Source organism: Varroa jacobsoni, unplaced genomic scaffold (assembly GCF_002532875.2).
Source record: "Varroa jacobsoni isolate VJ856 unplaced genomic scaffold, vjacob_1.0 scaffold_25, whole genome shotgun sequence".
Taxonomy (NCBI): Eukaryota; Metazoa; Arthropoda; class Arachnida; order Mesostigmata; family Varroidae; genus Varroa; species Varroa jacobsoni.
In genome coordinates this window covers 141,293-161,971 of record NW_019212927.1, presented here as the reverse complement: position 1 = coordinate 161,971, position 20,679 = coordinate 141,293, and the positions used below count along the sequence as shown (strand labels likewise).

The following is a 20,679-nucleotide window of genomic DNA, read 5'->3' as shown; positions in this document are numbered from 1 at the left end:
CGTCATTTATATTTAGCATTCTGTTCTATCAATGACTGTTGCAAATTATTTAAAAAAATAGTTTTGTATTGAAAAAGCTCAAGGACTTAGTCAATATAGAAAGCATGGCGAATATTTGGCATTGACCCAATGTACAAACATCGTATTATCGCCTATTTCGAGAGTTTTTTATACATTTAGATTTATTTCTTCATTTAGATTTATTCAGTCTTTATCTAATATTGAAAGTTAAACATGTCAAGCAGTCAAAAATTTTTCTAGCTGTATATTCAAGAATATAGTGTCCCTGTTTTATGGGATATTTGCGGAAAGTGAATGTTTTGTCCGATATATGTTTCGGGCAAAACATTCACTTTCCAACAGCGAAGTATTAAATGAAATTATTTTATAAATCCTGAAGAGTCGTGATTTATATGTTCATCCTACTCAGGCCCCGAAACCTAGTTGATTAAGGGTCTTATTTTTCCGTATATCGTACGAAATCTGATGTCTTATGCTATCCTTGAAATCACATCAGAATGCAAAGATGAAGAGATTTCATAGAAAAAGAGAAAAAAACCTTTTGATTTTATGCTAGTCTCTGTCATTGAGAGGGTTACCTTTCCTTAGAAGTGCTTCAAACTAGGTTCTACTTTGCATAACGTTCCTTTGCAAAGATTTGCTGAATGTAATTCTAGAGGTGCTTCATGCGTTCCGCACAGCAAAAGTACTCGAGACATACACAATGAAAGTGAAGTAATCCGCATTGACCAGAAATACTCATATTACGATGGCTGCAGAATTGTAAGATGTTTTTGCGTGGTACAAATGTCAGTATGGAACTTCGGGCCTGTTTTCAGAATTTTAGACGTAGATTCTGAATCTTGTTCTATTCCATCTTATTTTATTGCATCTTTTATGTTTTCCGATACTGGGCTTGCAGCCAGTTTGTGAGTTTGGCATACTGACCGTTTGCTACAGTTGACGTTTAGCAGTTCTGTTAGATAATGTCTACATTGAGATTGGTTTAACTTTGGAATTGCATTAGCGTCCGACTCGTTCCTAGATTATTTGAAATCATGTGTTCTTTGGTCCATGAACCTTCCAGTGGACTCCCTTTGTAGTTTACGACCTAACACAGAGCCCTAATTCTTACGTTTAAGTTTGAACGTACGTTTGGAATATTTTTAGACTCAAACCAGCTATAACAGAGCTCTGAGCACGTTACAGGTCAACAGTGCAAGAACCTAGGTGGGATAGCACGCCGAACTAGTAAAATGACCATACTCTCGTTTCTAAAAGACCTACTAAGTGCTGTAATTGAAGAAATTGATGAAATAAATGATACTCCCTAGATCGACTATTGAGAAATTCGTAGTGTTTAGTTTAGAAAAGGCATTCAGATTTTTCCACGATACATGTATAGCTTTATGAGAAAATTATGCCGTCATAGAATTAGTGTAAGCACTTAGAGCATCAAAACGTTAAGAGTAGAGCCACCTTACACCTTCGCCCCGTCCTATTGTTTATACTACAAGCTTTACATTCAACCAGGTCTTTTGACGATGATGTTTGATTTAAGTCTTCAAGCTTGGACATACGAGATAACAACTGAAAGAACAAAGGATATCAATCAAAAACAAGAAGCAAGTTTTTGAGGTATTTAACAAAAATCGGTGCAAGGTACGCTAGCGGTGAAATCAACGTACCCGAGTCACCCGCAAAGCAAAAGCAAGGAATTAGTTCTTGCGTAAAATACCGCAAGCAGTAGGTTTCAAAGAAATTATTGCCCACTCCAAGATAATCAAGGTTAGCGGTACACCGGGCTTTAGATCCATACGAATCGAACCGGGAAAATCGTCTGAAAAGGCTACCATGGTGCGGTAGAGAAATAACGTTGGGCTCAACGGCCAGAACTTGGCGCGTGAACCAAACCGGTAGCAATACTTGTGGCAAAAAATTATAAATGGGCTCTTAACGGTGTGTTAAGGCACCTGGACGTGTCATCGAGGAAAGTACACAACTCGCTGGAAACCATCGTTCAACTAAGAAAATACAAAAGTCGCCTAACTAGCCTAGTATCTCCTTCAAGTTATATATACACTACTTCAATTGGTTCGCCGCATCGTTAAAAATTAAACAATTTTATGGTTTAGGTTGACTAAGTCGTCAAAAATACCGTTGCTAATACCCTCTTAGCGCAGCCTCGGATATTGGTACTAATTTTACGATCTCATAGATCCAAATAGTTCCCTTAAGCTTGGCGATGTTTCACACACTTTTACAACAGAATGTCTTTGGAATAGCGTGACTAACCTATCATTAACGTGAGCTATCTATTTTAATATTATACTTACGAAAATATGGCATACATGGTACAAAATTGCCATATGAACTTTTCGAAGGAATTTTCGCTCTATTTTTCAAGTTAATCTAAGTCCCCGAAGGTAAACGGATCCTGAATTACTGATACATAAAGAAGTAGGCATACGACATAGTTTTATATGAACGGATTGAAATTCCAAATGTCTTAAAAACCCGACAATATGCATAAAGGGACATACTCGCACGATAAATCTACTCATCAATATATGAGCGGCTAAAAACCGGATGTTTAGGCGGGTAGCAACTTCAATCAGAACCAACTGGGTTCACGTTAGTATCAAATTGAAATTTAATTATTAAAATTTGTACTGCCAAGATGAAACACACCGCATTTGTTCGCTGATCACACGAATCAAAGCAGGCCACTTGTTAGGTTAGAAGGAATTTTGCAGGATGACATGGTGCCCTGGCTTTTTTAAAAATATTATTATTTTGATATCATACACAAAACGCATTTTGGTAGACAGGTTTTTCCATTTACTTCAAAAACAAGCGAGTAGTCCTTAGCGCCCCTTCTCGTTCTGTCGTCTTATGGCGATATGCGCTCCGTCGCTTGATGTTGGAGATACTAGTCTTGTGAATCATTCTTTTTAGAGTTTAGACCATAGGTAAAATAATTCACTTAATAAGTGGACCAGTACACTTTCCTTACATGAGGCGAGTCAATATCTATTATAAAAACACTTCTTCTATATATATATATATATATGTATAGAGAGAGAGAGAGGGGGGGGAGAGGGAGAAGAATATAGCTTAAAAGTTTAGTAAGGCCAGCCTTAGCCACATTAAATGAATAGTGCTAGCACCTGTTTAGAATTTAAAATTTTCTATTTCTGTACGTATTGTCGAAATGATCGCATAGCAGCTTGGCTTTTTATGGTCGATTAAAATCCACGAAGTCACTTTTAATAATCGTAAACGCAAACAAGCGTGAACGATCTCCGAAATGTACCTTGCTTTTCTCGGATATGCTGTTGTCGCAGCCAAGCTTTTTCAAGTTTTCTATACAACTTTACAGGATCATCCTAGCGACCAGGCGAACAGTTTGTGACCATCCTATGAATCCGGCAAACTTGTTCATGTATTGCCTTCGTCCTCTTCAGCAGCTGCAGTAGATAATGAAATGGGCAGAACTGAATCGCGAATAATTATGTATGACGGTAGACCTGCTCTATGCAAACAATTGCCTTCCCTTAAGAGCCATGACCATGCTATCATAATCTACATACCTTCAGTCAGTTTCGGGCATTTTCCTTTGCCGTACGTCATTACAGAGGAGATGTACAGTACTGAGATGCTGGTTGATCTAATAATTGCGTGCACACACGAGCTTTTTTTAGCATCAAATAGACTTGGATGTCTTACCTTTACTTTCGTATCTACATGACCAGAACTTGATAACAAATCAGGACAACAAACAGATATAGTGGTACTTCTGACTCTTTATGATGCAGTTTCGATCCCTTATTCGCCTTTAAAAAATTCGACAATGGGTGCTGTGTAAATTGACGCTTGCTATTTCATTGATTCGAAGATGCTTTCAAGAACTTGGTTAATTATTTGGAATCAATTTTGGTAGCCTTGTATTTATTAGCGATAAGAATTCCGAGCGCCATGGTCATGATAATGGAATGGCAGTGGTAACGTGTTGGCCAACCACTAAACTTGAAACATTTGAGGTAACGTAATCGAAGTTCAAAAACGGGCTTAGATATAGTTTATTTTGTGCTGAGAATGACTAGCCGCCTAAAGCGTTTAGCACGCAAAGCTTCAAGTATTTTAGCAATAGGGAAACTCAAATTCGGCGCATCCAGCAAGATGGAAGATGATCGAATAGTTCATTTTACTATAAATGTACTCTTTAATTTGAATATATTCGTACATAACAATAATTTTTTAACCAAATAAGTGAACAAAAAATATTCGTGCTTGTTTTATTTGCCCTGCGGATCCAGCATTACAGCAGCTTTTTACTGGCTGCTTATTCGCACCCTACTTTACCACTCTAATTTGTCACTCATTGTTTTTTTTTAAGAAACTGACATTAACATGGTGCACATCGCCTATTGTCCTCTACGATGCAAACACTTTAAATTATATACGCTTGAGCTTGAGGAACAGAAAATTATTCCGTCTCCTATCGTGACTCTTAATCTTGATCTTAACTCTTTGATAAGATTTTCACTTGTCATAAAAAAATGCGCACTATCCTACTTTACAACACCCATCCACGAGTTTCCTCAGGCTAATATCTCGTAATAATATAATAATTGTCGCTTTGGTACAGGTGGAATTTTTAATACGTCTTTTTTAATAATTTTAATAATAATGAATTTAAAATCTGTTCTATTTTCAAACATATTTGGCCCTGAGATGTCTGATTGACATTTTATATACCACAGTTCGGGAAGATCGTTTTTAAAGGATGGATCCTTTACCTGCACCAAAAACAGCATGGTGTATTCACTTACTGCCGACGTGTCTATTTATTTCACCATCTGTAGAAGAAGTCCGCTAATGAAGTGGCTTAGATTAAAAAATGATTCGAAAAATCGATTAGATATTATAGTTATGTTATTGAAAATAAAGTTAAAAATAGTTCGCTCATAAAAGCCCAGTGTTTGCAATAAGTATCCAGACTGAGACAGAAAACGAATACATATCTAAAGTATATCCTTGTCTACCGCATTAATTTTAAAGGCTGAACGATGGGCTGTCATTCTGCTAGTACTAACTATTACAGACTTGTGATTCAATTCTGCATGATTGTGTAGAAAGTAGAAGACTTCATCTGTACGTTTCACCTAGCATTTAGCCGAGTTCGACTTATTGAAATAAACGTACTTCTTCTTCGCCTGTACCTATATGAATTTATGGCACGCCCATATCTTTTTGAAAATTATACTATGCAGCAGGCGTGTGTTTATTTTCGAGACATGCCGAATTCTCATACAAACGAAGCCCACCACAAACGGTGGTTAGAATACACAGTTCATCACTACTTTCCATGCCATCCATTATGGCACATTACTTGTAAATGCTTACCGTAAGAAAAAGACAATTCTAAAGGTGTTTAAAAAAGAGAACATCGTACATGGTTTGGCCTAAGATCACTAAAATTATATCCGATTAGTTTACTGAGTTCCCTAAAATGGTGATAGATTTTTTTACGAATTATTACTTAAAAATAGAATTTCCATGTCCAGGCCGTTCTCCGCCAAGTTCTGATAGTCAAGATCTAGCTAATTATAACGGTCCAAAATAAACGGTCCAGGATTCTACGAAAAAAAAATCAAGTTGGTCTTCCATTTTATGATCCCGAAAGCAGCTTGCCGAGAAAATACCTGTGCATATCAAGATGGTAGAGAAATTCATAGCAAAGGCGTCTGACCATTTAGTCTCATTCGTAAAAGATCCTGATTTTGAAATTTCAAGTGTTTTTGTGTAGACTCTGTTAGTAATCAACAGGACTACCTAAATAAAAAAAAAACTCAAACGCCGCGAAAAAAATTTGCCGTATTCCGTTTTGAAGCTTAAACAATATACAACTAATCATGTTCACTTTCAGTTTTATCGATCAATGTGACCAACACTAAATACCTTTCAAAAAAAAAAAACTTTGTTTCTCACTTAACCGGCCTTTTGTAGGTGGAGACTCAAAAATTGGACTGGTCTGCCAATTCGCGTGTAGGTTCAATGCAAAACGCAAACTATCGGCCTGGAGGCGGGGAAAAGAAAATAATGACACAGAAGGTATGATACTGCATACACACTTTAATAGTCTATAAGTAACCCGTTCTTTGAAATTGCTTTTTGATTTAAACAAAAGAGATGCAACACAGAAAACAGTCGCTTTAAAGTTGAAATATCAATACCCAGCACTTCACATCTATAGAAACTCAAGTGCCGGCTAAAGGAATTGTGTATGGCACTACTGTAAGTAAAATAAGGTGATCAATTATTCGTTCTATATATATATATATATATATATATATATATAATAGTTTCATTGTGCATGCACCGCGATTTTTCTGCAGAATCAATAAGCGGACGGTATTCAAAAAAAAAAATTGCTTCCAAAGATAACTTCTGTCTCTCCTCATACTAAATATATAATTTTTATACAGGTCCTTATAAGCGCTCAAAGCAAGATTGGATCTTTGGACAATGCGACGCATAAGCCCGGTGGTGGCAACGTCAAAGTAAGAAAAACGGAGAATTTTTATCTGCTTAGCCGTATGATATAAAAAAGCGCACTTACAGTTTGGTTAAGGTCACTACCTCGTCAGGTTCCACAAAGGTTTGGTCAAAATTAAGCTGAACTTATGGTCGCGTTAACTATGAAGCGTCTGAAAGTATGACTAAAGCAATATGACATAGAAGAGTTACATAACGGAACGTTGATCTTCTTAATAGATTATCTGACAAAACATGTATATAGTTCTTTAATGAATTCATCGTAAACTTGTTTATTTTATTTCTCACAAATATTTTTCGAGACAAAGCTCATTGGTTGGTTCGCATTCAACTTAAGGTTTCAGTTATGTTTACAAGAAGAGTTAATATTAGAATGAGAAGTTTTGACATATAATGTTTTTTATTTCCGGATTTAAGTGAAGGAAAACATCGACAAGATATGTGTTCCAAACGTAGTTAGCAAACGCATTATTCGAGGGTGGCATTTATCTTTTAAAGACCAATCAGAGGCAGACGAGTCGCGAATGTAAATAGTTCTACCTAACAGTGCCCGCAAACAGAAACCTTTAGAAAATAAATTCACTGTAAATGTAAAATCTATGCTTTGTATGACCGTCGTAACAAAGAAGTTGACGATTTAGAAGAGTAAAGTTTCCAAACAAAAATATTTTCATGTAGAAATTATTGTAACCTGGCGAGTTAAATATATGTCAACAAAAATCCCTAAATTTTGGTGAGGTATTCTGACCTAATTTAAACCTTGTAATAAGTATGTCTTACTTTCTGTCAACCTTACTCAATGAAAAAATATCGGGTCGTTTAGATACTACACACGTGCGGATAAGCCAATATATCGTGTGGTTTTCCTTTGAGTAAAGGTGACAGAAGATAATAAACAGAACATCAATCGATAAACGGGTCCTGTGAAAAACTTTAACATCCAAGATAGAAATAATAACTTTCTAGGCATTTCGAGCAGTGTCAAAATTTAAGGGCGCAGTTGCTCTAAAATAGAGAGAAGACTTATATATATATACGGGATCATCTCAAACATTTGAGTTACATTTAAGCCGTGGGCCCACCGTGAACTCTATTAGAAGGCTGAAGTCATGAAGTTTTTTAATAGGAATTTTATAAGTCAATGGCCGTGTTGTGCCATGTACGGGAGACAAACTTCGCTTTGTAGGATATTTTTACGCAGTATTGTGTTAGGGCCTCCGCACAGAAGAAGCTTTTAATGCAGTGGCTGAGGACAAGCTAAAGAATGCAAGTATTTCAGTCCTTCGTCGATCGAAACGGTTGTCCTTGTTGCACAGTAGTGTCTGGTGTTATGTTACACGGAAGTCTCGCTGTTCGGTCCTATAAGGGTTAGTTAGCCTAAAAGCTCGAACCCACAGACTATACGAAGCATCGTATGTATATTGCATGGGACGAAGTGTAGCTGCAACGCGATCTTAATATTGTATTGAAAATGATCTTTTCAGTTGATTTGCGTTTCTATTTGGCTAAACCGGTTAACAAACAAAATTTCTGCATATGGATGTACTAGAACTCTTACGCCATTTACTAACAACCGTTTCATGGAATAAAAAAACGTATGATGTTGACTCGGGGGTGTAATCGGAGCATTTTCTTAACTTGTTAACGTCTTAACGTATTCATAGTTCTCGTTACAGATTTACATTAAGATTTTCTGTAGCTGAATTTAAATGAGTTTGACCTGGAAAAATTGCGGTTACAACAAGACGGAGCCACCTGTCATTGTGCACGCCAGACGTCGAAAAGAAAACTTTAATGAACGCACAGGGAGCTCGTGCCACCTCGTTAATATGGCCTATCGCCGCTGGACTGTTCCTATGGGATTTTTTGAAAAGCAAATTTATATACTAAGCTTTCCACATTTGAAAGCAGAAAAATTTGCCCGATGTGAAATTTTCACAGCCACACCCTTTAGAGTATTTATGCAGAATATTTTTGCCGTTTTTGATATAATCTAGACATCGCTTATGGTTGACACTGATGTCATTCCTCATAGTTCAAAACTAATAAGTTACGTATTCCTTCTTTTTGTAATTAACAATACAATCGCTAGTTCTTGCTAGCACCATAGAATTCTTATATATCGATATAATTTAAGCAGTCTATTTCCCGAATCTGCCATGACATTTGGCCTTTTTGTCCTTGGCCAACATGCGATATACACTGTTTAATCCTTGAACGCCGCGCCACCCGTTTAGGGACACCCGGCAATTCCTAAGTACGAAATTGCATAGAAATCCGCATACTTGCTGCGTAGTTTTTTGCATGCTTAAATAATCAGCAGTTCTTGTGGCATGACACGTCGCTACGGCAGCTTCGATTTAAAATATTCTAACACGGAGTAGAGCTTTGTTTCCTATAATACCGTCTAAGAAAAGGGAACCTAGAACGTCAGTTTGAAACGGTTGAACTACGCCATTATCATGTTGAGATCTGCTACCCCAAGGCTACTCCATTTTTAGAACTAGCATCAGAGTGTTCCACCACAAGCACAAACCTACGCAAGCTGCGATTTCCAGCTGGTTCCATCCTGTACATGAGGTTTCCGGATTCATCCGTTTATGGTTGGCTAGACTCACCTCTTCGACTAATCACTTGCTGCCGCAAATGAAAAAAAACAATTACTATATGCAAGACTGGATCGCATCCGTATATCGATCGAAGTGTATGTTGCATAACATTTCAGCCAATCCTCGTCCTACAGTCAAGCTTGCTTTTTTGCGCCATTTCACGATTGGTTGTGATTGTTGGTGATTCGTTATTGACGTGAATTTTTGGCGTCATGGTCTGGCCTCTTGCATTCACGCTGTTGACGAGGCACAGAGTGTATAGGCCTGTGATTCCGTAAGATAGTTTTACTCACATTATTGGCAGGCCACGGCATCTAGTACTACGCTATTTTATTGCGAACATCGCTTTCAAACAACAACAAAAGCTCTCATAAAAGCTCAAATTGCTGTGTCAGGAAATTCCATCTCATGCATTGACTCACGGTCTTCGCATTTTAATGTTTTTTCTGGCATGTGTAGAATACTAGTTTTCAGCTTACCGCAGGTAAACTTGCCAGTCGGAGTTCCTTTAAGACGCCATCAGTATTTTCCCTTGACTTATGCTCTATTGAAACAGTGGTTACGGATTTTAGATTCATTACAGGTGTCCCTAAGAAACAAGTTCCTCAGTTGTTTTACTTCTGTTTTTAATCTCCGCAGAGTCGCTCCGATAAACCGGCCCTGTCCAATGCAAATCGAATGAAGAGTTTCACCTCGAAAATTTCGTAAGTGAAATCTCTTACAATTCTAGTCTGTTATAATAGCAATTGACAGACTTCTCAAGGCAAATTTCATAGTCTATGCCTTCATTGGCATAAACCAGCTAACGCATAACACTTTCACATGCCCGACGCCGATGGCGGGACCTTGTCTCTGCATATCAGAAATACTTCAAACTAAGCCTTTCGCTTTTGACATGAGATGCTACAGCTTTTGCCAAGTATGTTTACTTGGTTTGTTGTTAAGCTTGACGTCATCGGCAAATAGGAACAACACGCCTTCCACGGCCACTCGCTGCCAGAAGTGCGAAATATTATTCAGAACTTTTAGGAGGTCTTAGTTACCGAATAATGACTAAGTGCTCTCTGAAAATGAAAACTTGATCTTTAAGCAAACATTTATAGAGACTGGCCTAAATGATGAAAGGTATTTATTGGAGATCGAAGGTCAGATGCGTAGGTAATTTCTCGTCATAAACAAACATTCCTACAAGAAGCCCAGCATATCTCTAAACTTTCTATTATATATCCGAAAATCGGAATCCACGGTCATCTCGATAATCGTTGATTACATTGACAGCGAAGTTAGCATGCTATACGCTCCAGTTCCTGATGGCATCCAAGTTTCTTGCACAGATTGGGTAAAGAACCTTTATCTACATGCATATACTGTAGCAGCGGTGTTGGAAACGATGCCAAACATACGTTGGTAAGTTGCTTTGTACCGAAAGTGGCAGGAATTTGACCGTTGAACGGAATTTCACAGAAACAAAGGGCGCCTCCCTCCGTGGTTTCGCTTGATTCATTTACAAAACGGTTTAATAACAGCACCGAAGACAACAATTGGCCAGAAATGTATTACTTGGGAAAGAAGCGTTTGAGAGAAGAAGAGTGTTATATGCATGTGGTTTTGTAGAACTTGAAGTTAAGTATGAATCGACGACTCGGCTTTAAGCATTCCGCTTCATTTTGCAACCCCCGTAAAGATAAAAAATATGCCTCTGTCCCTCAGTAGATATCATTTACATGGATTATAAAGAAAACCTTCGAAACAATGCCACACAACCAAACATTTTTAGTTCTTCCAAGTGTACCTGAAAATCGCTGCATTGTAGTCAAGGCAAATAGTCGATTTTAAAGGACAGACTACTCTTAAGAAACAGTCTTTGGTAATTTCCATTGCATGTTTTTTGAAAACTTGGTAAAATATTCAAGCTACCCTGTAGCTATACTTCCACATCTGCCTGCAATACAAAAGTGATAATGAACGCGGGTAATGAGCAATAGCTCTATCTCCTATAACAAGCAGTTGGCGATTTTTACACATGGTCAGTTAATACGGGACTTATTTCTCTGCTAACAAGTGTACTGTTGCTTATCTTTACTGTCCACTGTCCTACATGCCTCCATACTATATGCATCATAACTGAAGTTTTTCTTGAGAGATTGGATATCGTATAAATTCTCGGCGTGAGATTCTTTGTTAAACAGGCCGGATATGTTGCTAATAAATGGTCATTTATCTATAGGTCTCTTTCAAGCTTTGTTGTTTAAAATATCATAGGGAGTAGAGAGTGCAAGGCATACTCCGAAAGTTATCTCACTGAATTATTTTATGATTTAATACACGATTCTATCACTAATCTATATATCTATCTATTATATATTTATCTATACTAATTTCATCTATACTTAAAGTCTAAGTTTGCGAGTTTGGCTGGCCCAAAACGGCGCTTTGAAGTTAGTTTGTTACAGTCTGTGTAATTCCACCCTAGGAAGAGCAGTGCGGAAGGTAGTGCTGACTGGATAACCACTTTTTGGCGTTATTGATTTTTTCTCATGGAACGTGAGGCTTACTCAGTCCGTGGTGAACCAACTACAGCAGTTTTTTTGTTTTCCACGTGTGAAAGCGGCACCGCAATACCATTTAGAAACACTGCGGCGGCCATTAGCGTCACCTGCGCCGATACATGACCAAATACATAACTTCACCACCATTCACCTCATAATTTTGTTCCTAAAAGGAAAAGTCGTTTTTTCATCTATACATAGGGTGACGTTCATCCGTTGGATAAGGCGCCCGTCGATCGTAGCCTAACGTATGTAGAATACAAAATTGTGTCAAAACACACGGACAAGAAAAACGTGCTGTGTTTGAACGCCGTAAACACTTTGCCTGTGCCCAGTAAATCGCCCGCGCCGTTTCAGTTGATACCGGAAGATCACTGTCGCGAATGGCTGCCTATAAGTCGCAATACTTGAAAAGCCTGCATCGCAATACGGAGGCATCACAGATCGAACCGTAGGGACGGAAAGGCGAAACAAGCACAAAAGCCGCCTAGCAAAAATCCGAGCTTTCCCCATGGCCTGTCTAGGCTTTTTCTGAGATAAGGGCTTACTACAACCACCTGGTGGTGAAGGGCTAGATCACCACGACCAATATGTCGTTACCTCCAACTCCAACCTACAACGAAAGTCGGACACCTTTTCGAGCCGTACCGAGTGAGACGGCCTTCATAATTTACGAGATACGCAGCCTCCTGACACGCGTCCCGATAATCGCCGACCACAATCTAACCACAATGACAAAATTACAGAGTGTTTACAGAGAAGTGCTCTGAGGCAGTCAATCGCCCATTAACTCATTAAGATGCACAGACAACGCTCACCCAGCGGTAACTGATGTACTCCCGATTGGTACTCAACAGTCTTCCCAGCAAAGCGGGAACCAAAACAACCTTCTACGGGGAAACGTAGGCTCAATGAACAAGGTGTGCCATCACGGTAAAATCCCATTTTTAAAGGTAACAAAACAAGTCTTTGCTGCATGAAAGGTTAAGTAAGATGAAACCCCACAGGGCTCGATGCGCTATATAAGGACAACAAGCCTGTCATTAGAGCCTTTCGTGTAACCTGCAGATAATACAATAAATTTTTTCAGGTGATATCGCTCGGCATGAGCGGCCAGGTGCATCTGGTTGGGTGTACGCAAGATTTTGCTTCAATTATACAAGGTGTTTTTATTACCAAATAGCTCACAAACGTCAGCATGCAATGAGCCACGTCAATTTATTTAATTCTATTTCCTAGATTTTTAAGCTACCATTGAACGTTGGCTGCACATTATGTATCGTCTCGAATTCCGCGATATATTTGAAATGTATAAAGTTGTATACCGGCAAACAAATGCCTATAGTAGAGAGCATTCGTGACGAAAGCAAAGCTCACATCATTACTTATTCACTAAGTTCGCACGGCCACATGTTAGATGCGCGAATAGCCGATGAGGTAATAATTTTTGTTTAGGACAGCCGCCGCCCCTCCATAACACCCAAGCACTTCTTCACTACCAAGACAATCTCAGCGACCAGCCTGTGCCCAATTCACGTACTTAAAATAATTTTGGAATCACACTGATCCTCCAACAGTTTTAAATAGGTTTTTTTGTTCTCGCTTGATGACCATGGCTGGCGCCTTCAGCTACAGACAACTCACAACAGAAGCCTAACCGCACCCCACTGTTACGCGTACCGCGTGAATCGGGCTAGCGTATTTAATCATCTACACTGAACCTATAGTAACAATACCCCCTTGACATGAAGGTGAAGATCGAATCAATATGTTCAATGACAGCTTCGCCGAGAAACGGCATATAGACACCTCATTAATGCAATCCATAATGATGAAGACCTATCTCTCTTGGGAAAGCGATGCATCCTTTCATAACATCTTAGAACGGTTACATGGCAAAGCCAAGGCCAAAAGCTATGATGTTCATTCGCTCTGTCGACAATACTTCGCTGTGTCTAACCACGACGTGCAACGCGCAATCCCCAGACCTTGTTCGCAACCTCCGAGTGCCAACTCTCTGAGGATCAACTACATTTAATTAAACAATATTCCAGTTAAAACATCTGTACGCTGATATATGCAGCATAGACGACCCATTCGGTAGAATCTCAACAATGTGCTGCAATGACTTTTGCTGCTATCTGACGTCAAACGCAGTACCAACACCGAGATTCAAGATACATACATCCAATACTATTATCCGTGGATGCATTTTACGATATGCAAGTTGACCGCCGATATGCACCTCACTGCCGCTGACGCCCAGTACTCTCAGTTCTTGTTAGACGTTGCGGCTCATACATCTGTTTCATTCAAGACTGCAATGGACACTTCCTTAACAACATGCATAATAATATTTAGTAGTGGAGTGACCCTAGGTATTAATCATTCCTGCATTGATTTCTCCCCTGGCGATGCCACGATGTACCACGCGTTCAATCAGATGATGTCGACCGAACTCATTCTGCAACCGAATTCCGTTAAGGTGTCTGGACTCCTGCCACATAATCTGCCACTTCACAAAGGTGCCTCGATTGTTCTCATGAGGAAGCTTGATTTTCCAAAACAATGTCACAAGGATGGTCATGTATGATTTATCCACATTTTACTGCAACCAAAAATTACCAAGGACCAAGTCAAATACGAGATCATGCACCTCCATGAGTTACTCTCACCCTTTCCCAAGACTCTGACATACAACTTAGTCGTGGCCAATAGTGGATACAGCTTTGCTTTGCAATCATACCATAAAACAGAAGGTCAAATCACGTTTTTTGGAGAACCTGTTTTCAATTACGACCCATTCTATATTACTCCAGTGATTGCACTGAAACGTCTCACGCGTATTGTTTGACGGCCGTCTTTGCAATACTCTCGACAACGTACAGCTGCAACTATCTCCTCGAAATGCAAATTACGAAAACTACTCCGGCAGTCGACAATGCAAGCGTCAACTACTTACTTATGTCTATGTATTATTAAAATACCGTTGCAAATTTCTGATCACATTTTTGGGTTTCATTTTCCATTTCTTAAAACTGACTTGCGGGAGATTTGCCGCACATTACTGCACTTTTTTTTACTTTAGTATTCTGGTTACTAGATACCAGCAGGTGACCACTCCCGGAAAAACGATCAAAGATTCACTGCACCAACGGTACGGGGCGAAGTTCGTCAGATCTTCAGCAGACGGCTTCAAGTGTATTGCATAAAAAACTAAATACGCTAGATTCTGAAAACATCTCTTAAGCTAGGTGTCGACCAATATTGTAATCTTAATGACAAGCTGCTACCTGCTCAACATTGCCTCTGACGTATGTATGATTAGCCTTTTACTCCGGTAAAAATGTGCTCAATGTGTTGAAAGCCAGCGCAAGAGAGAGCTCGCGGGGCTTTTTCTAGTTTACTAACTACTAGAAAGCTCTGGCTGTCTATCCGATCCGAATCGAATTCTTAAAGTTAACTAATTTTAGTAGAATTAGTAAAGCTTCATGCTAGAAAGAGCTGCATCTAAAATGGAGCCCATCAAACGAGTACCTTCTTCTTTGGAGGGTGAACTTCGTTTTCTCCATGAAGTATGCTTCTAATATAGCCAAACTGACCATGTTTGGCAATTTGCTTGGTAACTGTTGAAAATTTTTTAAAGATTTATATTAGAAACGTTGAGTTTGAGGAATTTTTTTATTTCCGAAATTTTGAAACGTTTTAATGATTTTTTACGATTTTTAACAAGGTAACTTCTTCTTAAATAGATAGTTGTTGATAAAATATAAATCACATTAATCTGATAATTAATTGACCGTGTTAGTACGTTTGGGGGGAAGGGGGTAGCTTCCTTCCCTTACAGGAAGCGCAATAATTTGTCTAATTTACAAAACGGTTAATGAAATATGAGCCATGTGGGCATATGGTTTATATTTTTTTATTAGAAAGGTACCTGTTTTGAAGCAACGCGTTTGTTTTCTTACAGCGTGCGTGATGTTACCAGGCTGACTTTTTTACGGTTTGCTCGACAACCGTTTAGAAGTTGTGAAATATTTTTATTAAAAGGCTGATTGTTTTTTAGACTTAACAAAATGTGTACAACATCGTTTTTTTTAATTTTTCTAATTTCTACTACTGAAGTGCAAACTTGTAATTTTTGGTAAACTGGTTCATAATTCTGAAACGTAAACCATTATTTTGTCGTGTAAATCATAGTCCTTGACGTGGAAGTTTCTTACTCTTAAAAGTGGGCGAAATAGATAATGAAATATGAACCCTTAGTTATATATATAAGTAATATTTGTGCAGGTTTTGTAAAAACAAGCCCAGTTATTGCTTTAAACAACACGATGTATACACGATGAAGAAGTGCCATAAAGTAATGAGGTCAACAGGGTAATACTATAACTGGACCAGGGTAACTAGATCACTGACACATCGACTAACGAAGGGAATACGATCACCGTAACCGGATAAATACAATAGGATAGCAGAATTAGGACAGCAGCCGGGCCCGTATAAAGGCGCAAGTCTGCACTCAAATATGTTGTGTGAAACCAAATATTAGAACGGGCTAATGGCAACGGATTAATGGCAAGAAAAACGAGAAGAAATAATAAATTTCACCAACAGAGGCGTAATTAATGTTAGATGGGACCTATTATTCGAATAGGATAACAAAATAACTGCACTGAGATTGTGAGGTTATCGAAGCAAGGTAACGGATTGACGGTCTGCTTCTTAGAAATGGCGCCACAGAATACTTAAGATAATTACGATGGTTTAACTTAAAGGCGTATGCCTGCAACCGAATTATAATCTATGTTTGGATAGGTGTAACGCAAATCAGATCCATTTATAAGATAAAATAACTTCAAAACAATATCAAAGACCCAAACTAAATGAATCAATAGTTAAACAGGCGCGAAGCGAATCTCGCCGATTCGTGTGCTATATTCTTAAAATTTATGTAATATAGTATAGCAGTCGAACGTATATTATGTAGATTTGAGGGATCTACGGAACTAATCTGTGTATAATTTGTTAGGTCGAAAGCCGAAAACTGGATTTTAAGGAAAAAGCACGGTCTAAGGTAAGTGTACGTAAAAGCAGGTAATGTGTTCATCATGCTATTTTCAAAATAGTTTAGACTACAGAGTGGTCAAAGGTTCGTATATTTCATGAGCCTTATACATAATCTGTGTATACTTTCGCTACATACAATTGGTAAAAAGTTACTATTCACGTATAACGTAACAAAAATATTGGAGAAATTTAAGCGGTACGAAATAGTTCCGGAATGAAATAGATTTTACCGAGATATTATTATAAAAGCAATATAATGACGAAATGATTGCAGCTGGCCCCAGTGATGAATTGAGAATTGTCTGTATAAGCATAACTAGTAAATTTAAATCAGTTTCTATAGGAAATCATACATCGATAAAACACTCCGTCCCGTACAAATGACCAGTGGTTTATTTCGTTCTCGTATGCCGTTTTATTTTATGGATTTAATAATTTTATAGATTTCAATTGTAGTATTCTGATCGGTGTGAGAAGTTCTCACTTGGTAACACCACTCTGGCATAATCTGCATTATATCAAACCCAGCTGTGCCATGCTGTCGGTTTTATTAGAGTCTTGTTGTATGTTTTGTGCATATTATATCCATAGGTCGGCTCCATGGACAATGTAAAACACGTGCCTGGTGGAGGCAATATACAAATTTTCGATCAGAAGTACGCTACTTCCTGTACCAAAACTAAACGAATCTCTTCTCCATGCTCGGATACGTCAAACGAGAAACGTTCACTACCACAGGTTGGTATGTTAACTGATTGTTGTACATTAATCTAAAAGTCTCCTTGCCACCAATTTCGAGGTTGTGCATAGGTTCGAAGTTACACGAATTCACACTAAATTTGTCAGGCTGTGCCCAGGATTGCACCTGTATTGCTAGACTATATAATTATCTAAAACACTTTGCTTCTGTTAATTTCAGACTCCGACAACACAAACAGAGCAATAAGATGCACCATTATGTGTACCATATATCCTTACATCACCTACGGCTTATTTCAACGTATATACATGGTCAATAGTACACACCTAAATTTAAGTTTAGCCACAGGGTCAGCCAACTTCTACGATCTTTGTGGCTACTGATTTTTGGCGTCATGCCTAGTAGAATAAAACGTCTCACGTTACTGTCGCGAATCGTGTTTCTTTTTTATATAGATAATCCGACTGATGAATGTTCTTTGACTACAATAGACTTTAAACTAACCGAGAATCGAGTTAGTTTTTTCTCGATACTGTTAGGGTTATACATAACAACGGCAGTTTTTTTTATTGCGTTCTTTTTTTGGTTTTCAGCTATCTACCGGCTGTTAGAAACCCCTTTCTGCTTGGCACGCTTGCGATAATTATTTCGTCCATGACTCAAAATTTTACATCTTGCTTGGACTTTAAGATAGATGTACATTGTTTTAAAATCTCACAATTTTAATATTCGATTATCTCATGCATAAAGAGACAAAGTAAAAGAATAAGATAATATAAAAAAAAAAAACAATCAAAACCTCTTTAAAAGTTAAATAAGACCGAAAATAGACGACCCTTTTGTAACGTGATTTCGCTGGTGTCCTTAAAATCATTTTGTAGTTCGGTTTTTAGCTTTATAGTTTTTCAGCTGGTTTCGGTTTGTTGTCGTATCTGCATCTATTAGCTCAAATATACTCTCTATTCTTGTCAGCGAAAAGTGCTATCACTTTCTAGCCTAATAGCGTCGGTTAGTCACGCATACGTATTCAAACAAATTCTAAAATGACATCGATAATGATATTCTTCTTTAACTTTATTTCTAAAGTCACGGTAAGTTTCTATATTTCACTATTTCTAATAAGTACGTACATTTTGTCCCATATGTTAAAAGCAATGTTGTCTAGCTATAGAGACAATTTGCTAGTAATTCATTCAATCCATTTAAGAACTCAGTGTTTACATAACCAGATTATGCATATTCGTCAATATGAACTTCGTTTTTCTTTAAAAAAAAGCACTCAATTCAAACAAGTTTCAGTCTCCTCGTGGCTTGATGCGTGCAGTATTCTAGTTCGAATTAATGATATATTGTTAATGGCGGAATGGTCCATTATTACAAAGTACTAAGATGAAAGGTTTAAATAATAACAAGATGTCAAACACTCAAAAAATGTAGACGCAAGGAACCAGATTTTGTAATACCGAATTTGCCGACCAAAATATACGTGACGTATGTATATAATATACGTGCTCTCTTTGATTGACATTTCATGCTGATAACTTGCGTAACATTATTTATTATTATATTATACTTAGTCTGAGTTAAGAGAATTGAACAACCGGAAAACCCATTTGCGTCCCTACTTTATGAATAGAGCACAATCAATTTATTACGTTTCTACCTAGAAACAAAGCGTATTTAAAGAAAGATGGAGCTCCTGTTTCGTCTAAGACAGCATTACAAGGTACGAATAATATTTTTTACTGTGTTAATGCTCATCTTGGAAACAAATATGATCGCTCTACTTCACATTTGAGGAAAGTATGTTATAGTTTTGACTGAAAACGTATTTTAATAAATTTATTATACTTGGCACATATTAATTTTCTAATTTAGAGAAGCTTATTTACTATACATACACATAATTAGCTCACATTCGATGGTTGTCCATTTCTGATATTCAATGATAATCTGGCATACAGCAGTTAAAGACCTCTATCAAAGGAATACAATTGAATAAGCTGTAATTGTTATCCTTTAATGGTATAAGTTTAACATATCATACGATCATATCATATAATAATTAATATAAGAGCCATAGTCAATTTCGTTTTAATGTCTTTGTTTGATGCATATCATACAACCTAAAATTTAAAAAATCTTTGGATATGTGTCCCACTCACAGGATTTGTAGTAAGTTCAGAAAGAATAAGTATCTATCTTAAAAAAGTGCGAAAGAAAGTTGAGTACTAGATTGTTTTTTATTACTAAATTCAGCTGGCTATGCTCCCGAAAAGTTTCATTTCGGTACAGTGCGTTTCTTGTAAACTTTTATCATACGTCTATAAACACGCGGGTTAGGCCTTTAGAGCGGCTTTTAAAGTAAAAGCACAGACACTTATGAGCTAGGGCGTATAGGTGCAGGTAGGTCGCAACCGTCGCAAAAGGTATACTTATCAACTCAAATATCGTTATAAGATTACTTCAAAAAAGTATGTACCGAAGTATGTAACTTCGTGCGAACTATAAAACGGAGTTTGCATCAATGCTATTCTTACTGTTCATTTTAAAGTTGACGTTACTATTTTGATTGACTACGGATAGAGTAGCAAACGACTCATTATTATTGGTGCAGTTGAGTTTTTTGCACTTTCCAGTTACTACGGCCTTCACAAGCGGGTTAAGTCCCAACGGCTTTGCCCAGGAGGAGTCATAACTGAAAATTTGAAAATTCCGGTATTAGTTTGTGTCGGTTTGCTCTGCAGTTAATTTTATAAATCCAAGCTCAAATAACTAGGAGTTGCTTTTGATATATGCCAATGGATTGTTAAATGAAAAAGAAACCACCAGTACTGTACGCAAATGCCCACCAAGGACCATGAAACAAAAAAACATTTTTAAAAAACTTCTCTGGCGTGTTTCTCAAACAACCAAAGGTCTTTGTAGGCTTATTTTGATATAACTTGATATAACAAAGCAAAATAACTAACAATAATAATAATGTGTAATGATTCCGTTACTTCATTTATTCATTTATAATGGTAAATATACAGTAACACAATTTGACGATTTTACTTACATATATGTTACGATTAAAAATATGACAATCAAGTATAACATATTACAGGATCGTTAATGAGCTGCTACTGTGTTTCCTGAAGATCTCACAATAAGCATCAACATTTTGTAGTTTTAAGTGCGAGCTCGC

General features: G+C 37.6%; 2 protein-coding genes across 11 annotated transcripts in view; one reads left to right on the top strand and one right to left on the bottom strand.

The window, feature by feature from the left end:
- Positions 1-19,371, top strand: part of LOC111258870 (uncharacterized) — a 39,112-nt gene extending 19,741 nt beyond the window's left edge. For 4 of the 6 annotated variants that reach the window (XM_022830431.2, XM_086967612.1, XM_022830424.2 and 1 more), the window contains 5 exons: positions 6,013-6,117; positions 6,492-6,566; positions 16,752-16,796; positions 17,381-17,527; positions 17,709-17,923. In XM_022830431.2, the coding sequence (XP_022686166.1) occupies positions 6,013-6,117; positions 6,492-6,566; positions 16,752-16,796; positions 17,381-17,527; positions 17,709-17,735 (399 nt within the window). In that variant the 3' untranslated portion in view covers positions 17,736-17,923. Of the gene's footprint in view, positions 1-6,012; positions 6,118-6,491; positions 6,567-9,809; positions 9,875-16,751; positions 16,797-17,380; positions 17,528-17,708; positions 17,924-18,082 lie in introns of those variants that run through there. The other 2 variants (XR_015310303.1, XM_086967607.1) reach the window with 2 other exon arrangements.
- Positions 19,372-19,713: 342 nt separating this feature from the next.
- The window catches only part of GAA1 (glycosylphosphatidylinositol anchor attachment 1), an 85,744-nt gene continuing 84,778 nt past the window's right edge, over positions 19,714-20,679 (bottom strand). For 2 of the 5 annotated variants that reach the window (XM_022830367.2, XM_022830384.2), the window contains one exon: positions 19,714-20,187. In XM_022830367.2, the coding sequence (XP_022686102.1) occupies positions 19,995-20,187 (193 nt within the window). In that variant the 3' untranslated portion in view covers positions 19,714-19,994. The remainder of the gene's footprint in view (positions 20,188-20,679) is intronic. The other 3 variants (XR_015310286.1, XR_002679202.2, XR_002679207.2) reach the window with 3 other exon arrangements.